Here is a 5,000-nt window from a genome sequence, read left to right on the forward strand (position 1 = left end):
GTTATCGGACGATGACGTAAAACTAAACGTATTGCCATGCATCGTAAGCCCCCGCCCCAGGACCCTACGCTACGACTCTAAAACCACAAAGCGTGCGCTGCTGTTTTATGTGAGTGCGGTGCAGCAATGAACCAGAGCCCGCCGTAAACCAGACACACCGAATCCTCTCCTCGTACTCAACACACGTCCAGAGAAACATCATTATCAAGTAGATAACATCTGACAGGTCCTCCAAATTAACATGTGGGCTTTTATTTGGTTGTTTACCACGTATGATTCATGCATGGAAGATGGATACGCGACCGTCGACAGCCGACCGGTACAGTCACTAATAATTACGCACAGCAGATGAACACACACGACAATATGTTTCCACACAACGCCCATTCTGCCGCGGCTTAATACACGCTGAAGGGTTCGTTGGGTTGGCGTGGACGTCTTCTGCTCGGCGGTGATTATCTCTGAGCGATGGGATCAGACAGGAAGCTGGATTATCAGGGGGAGTACAGGTGCGGCGTAAACAACTCAGTCAGAAGAAGGAGGGTTTGTCGGGGCGCTTTTCGATTGTTTGGTTGCGGATATTCTTGATATTTACATCATCAATACACAGGGTCGCTCCTCGCTAGATATGGCTTCAGGATTTGAGTGTCGGCAGCTACTGTATGTACACGATAAAGGTAAAGTTAATATAAGCTTCCCCCTGACCTTTAGGAGGGTCGTCTCCGAAGAGCGAACAGTCCCGCGGCGGAGGTATTAAGCTCAGAACAGTCAACACTTTAAGGTTTTAAGCCTCCTTTTTTTATTTATTTTTTCTTCTTCAGTAGCGCGTGTTTTCCAACCAAATGATACCGACTGCTCGTCGACACCACCCTGACACACACGCAGGCAAACACACACGATCACACACGCACTCACACACACGCACACAAACGCAAACACACACACAAGCACACACACACTCTTACTCACCCACACCCACATCCACCCTGACTCACACACAGACACACACACAATCACCCACACACACACGCACACACACACCCAAACACACCCACACCCACACAAACACACACCCCGTCCCCGGCGCGGTCAAGCGGCAGGTCACCCGGTGGGCAGGTAGGGGGTGTCGCTGTGGTAGTTGTAGTCGGGGCAGACCTTCTGCACCAGCTTGTAGTCGGTGCTGTAGAAGGTGATGAAGATGCAGATGACCTTGAAGGGCTTGGAGCAGAGCCAGGACACGTGGCTCTGCGTCTGGTCCTGGGAGCAGCTCTGCGACGGGTCGTGGGCGCACAGCGTGTTGCGCGTACCCCGCTCCACCTTCTCGTACTCCACCCGACAGTTGAACAGCTTGGTGTCCTTGGCCTCCAACGCCGTCTGCTGCTGCTGCTGCTGCGGCGGGTGGTGGTGGCTGCTGCGGCGGCGGCTGGCCCCGGAACTCCACCGCCTTGGTGGGCGGCACCAGCCCCACGGAGACGTTGCCCTGGCCCGTGGCGTTGTGGCGGAAGTACACGCTGAAGGTGCCGTTGCCGTGGTCCACGATCTTGCCGGTGATCAGCAGGTTGAGCTTCACCGTCTTGATGTTGGAGTGGAAGTCGCCCCAGCCGAACATCTTCTTGAACTTTCCCGTCTTCACCATGGGCCTCCGCTTGGTCCTGGGCCGCGGGTCGGGGTCCGGCCCGCCGGCGGCGGCGGCCGAGGCGTTGTAGAGCCAGCTCCAGTGCTCCTGCTGCAGGTCGGCTGGGTGGGCGGCGTCGTAGCTCAGGTCCAGCGAGGTGAAGTTCTTGCGGGCGAACAGGCTCTCGGAGAGCAGGCGGCTGATGGACACGGCCTTGCTGCTCTGGCTCCAGTAGGTCCGCGCCTTGGACTTGGGGCTGTCCCTCAGGCCACTGCTGCCATCCGAGGTGAGGGAGTGGCCGCCGGTCGCCTGCGGAGGGGGGGGGGGGGGGGGGGGGGGGGGAAACACATGGAGGGTGGTTTGTTATGGGTTGAGGGGTTCTTGTGTCTCTCGTGGAAACCGTTAACCTTTAGAAACCCACAACAATCACACACAAAGACGGCCATCTTTTCGCACTGCTCATAGGATTAATGCCCTCCTTCGACCGGCAAGGTCTCAAACAATATGTGCAGAGCGACCCACACAGGTACACACACACACACACACACACACACACACACACAGCCCCACACACCCCCCCACACACACACACACCCCCACGCTCACGCACAGCCCCCTGCAGCAGCATGTGAAGACGTTCTGTGTATGTGTATATTGTGTGGGCCGGTGTGCTGTCCTAATCGAGATTAAGGGTATTCCTTGGAGATGAATGGAGCGCATCTTGGGCGCAGACACGGTGAAACACCAGACAATTACCTGCTGAATGTACCCTGAATGGATGATGGATGGTCCCCCTCTCCCTCGCTCTCCTAACAATCCCGCCGAGGTGCGGCCGCGGATCCCCATAGAGGAGTCTGACAGTGATCGGCCGAGTCCAACAGAGACGCGTGACAACGCATCCATCTGCGGCACAACCGCTTACATTGGCTGCCTTAACCCCCAGCGTCACCCCCTCGATCAATACCGTTAAAGTGAGGTCTTCTCTCTTTCACCGGATGACTTTGTGGATGAACGGTGGGGTCGAGGTTGGGGAGCGAGCACACTGCGGTGGCTCTCAAACATTCTGGGGAAGTTTTGTGGGGGAGTGGAGGGAGGGGTGGTGCTGGTGGGGGAGGGGGAGGAGGTGGAGGGAGGAGCATGGGCTGAACTTGAACGTGCGGAGGGAGAGATTGAAAATGTAGCCCGCGGTGGTTTTGGAGAAGCCAGCATGTGATGGATGGGCGGGCGACTGGCTGAATGTGACGAGAGTGATAATGCGAGGGGACACTTGTTTTTCGATTAGCGGCCTTTCGTCCCTCAGTCGTGGAACAATAGTCTGTCTAATAGTGTCGTCGAGATACCGGGTAGCCATATGTCATATTGGGAGACGCAAGGGTAATTTTCAAGGACATTTAATATAATGTTTTCGGGGGGGGGGGAGGCCATTCTTCAGTTGCCACAGGGATGAGAGGGACTTTGTTCTATTCGCTGCAGCTTGTACGATTGTTGTGGTTGACGTTGGCCCGATAGGATCGGATTAAACAAACAAATGTAATCCAATTTCTAGTTGTCGAAAGGCTCGAGACTTGCCCAGGCTTATTCAAACCCTGGTGCTTGAATGGATACCGAGTTTTGGCTTATAATACCACAGAAAAATCTGTAAAAGGTGTGACCCTGTAATATTGATTAATGGGACTGTGACACAGAAATGTGTGTTTGTATCACCTTTCTGTATTTCTGGTTATGTACCTGCATTGCGATGGCATCTTTTATTGAAAGTAGAAAACAATCTGAATGACCAACGATATATTGTTTCTCTTTCTTCTGACAAAGGTACTTATTGGAAGTCGCTTTGGATCTAAGGTTCTGCTAAATGGCCTAAGGCAAATGTAGATGTATTGACCACTGTCCTGTCCACGACTTGTTCCAATACAATAGAATATAAAATATATAAAATATATACGGCCCACAAGGGCCGTTGGGCTGCAGGCTGAGCGACTCTGCAGTGATCATATCACGTACGCAGACTCATCTGACTGTGAGTAGATCAAAGCATTAGTTAAGGTTTTAAAAGGGTGTTTAGCGGGTTTATCCGACTCACACGGATATCTGCCATTTTCAAAAGTAGTGTCGGGGCGGATTAAAGTGAAACATCAGCCGTACTTATTGGGGTGTTGGTAAACCATGTGAAACTGGGTTAATGTCCCACGGACCGGATCACAGTTCGGAGTCTAAAAGGTCTCCGATGGGGGGGGGCGGGCGGGGACGCGGTGAATATCTGGATTTCAGCTGGGCTTGTGGGACCGTGACACATCATTCAAACTTCACAAAGACCATTTATTTTCCAAGGGCTTTCTTGTCCTCCGATTAATTAAGAATGTGCTCTCTGATCATCGACTGGAAATTCAGTTTTAATTGTGCAGTAATTACCTCTGTGCCGAGCCGCGCTTTTGCGGATCTCACCGGACTGGGACTACAACAACAGAGAGAGAGAGACGGGGGGGGGGGGCGTGTTTGAAGGAAGGCTTTGAGCTGCTGGTTGCTGCCGCTGCCGTTCCCCGTTAATGAAGCGCCGTCAGACAACCTGCCTGTACGCACGGAGATGTTTTGGAGGACACCCTGCGAAATTACTTCAACTCACACTTCCTCACAATCACAAGGCGTGACTTTACCAACATTATATTATTATCTATCATCACCTAACGGGGGGCTTTTGTTGAAAATGTATATCTACATATATAAATATATTGATTTTACATTTATTACTATAAAAGCAAAAGTGAATAAGCTATTCATATTAAGTAGCCGCCATCCAATTAAATTAAATTCAATTAAATTCAATTCAATTGTATTTGTAAAGCCCTTAATCACCGGTACAGTCTCACAGGCCCACACGCCGTATATTTATGACCCCCCCCTGACCCTAGCCTATCCAAAGGTCAAAAGCAGCTTACAGTGAATTGGAGACAGGCTACGAGGTTAGCCGTCTTGCTATAGGATGCCTACAGGTTAGACTGCAACCATTGGGTTTTGAACCAAGAACCTGGTCGGGAGTCAAAGTCCTCCACCGCCAGACCGCCCCGTCCAATGAGAAGCCGGGTTTATGTCACATGACAAAGCCCCCGGCTGGCGCTCCTGAATGCAGATCAAACACCACGTCTTAATCCTTGTTGTGGAAACTCTTTCCCCTGCCTGTCACCATGGCGATGAAGCATGCAACACCCCCCCCACACACGCGCACACGCACACACTCGCACAGACACCCTCGCACACATGCACACGCACGTGCAAAGACACACACACACACACACACACACACACACACACACACACACACACACACACACACACACACACACACACACACACGCATGAACGCGCACGCACACACATACATATACATACA

General features: G+C 52.2%; 1 protein-coding gene across 1 annotated transcript in view; it reads right to left on the minus strand.

Annotated features, from left to right (window-relative positions):
- Positions 1 to 1,101: 1,101 nt before the first annotated feature.
- Positions 1,102 to 5,000, minus strand: part of LOC130391706 (neurexophilin-1) — a 10,670-nt gene continuing 6,771 nt past the window's right edge. Inside the window, 2 exon segments of the mRNA XM_056601958.1 lie at positions 1,102 to 1,407; positions 1,409 to 1,924. Of these exon segments, the coding sequence (XP_056457933.1) occupies positions 1,102 to 1,407; positions 1,409 to 1,924 (822 nt within the window).

Source organism: Gadus chalcogrammus, chromosome 11, assembly GCF_026213295.1.
Source record: "Gadus chalcogrammus isolate NIFS_2021 chromosome 11, NIFS_Gcha_1.0, whole genome shotgun sequence".
NCBI classification, from domain to species: Eukaryota; Metazoa; Chordata; class Actinopteri; order Gadiformes; family Gadidae; genus Gadus; species Gadus chalcogrammus.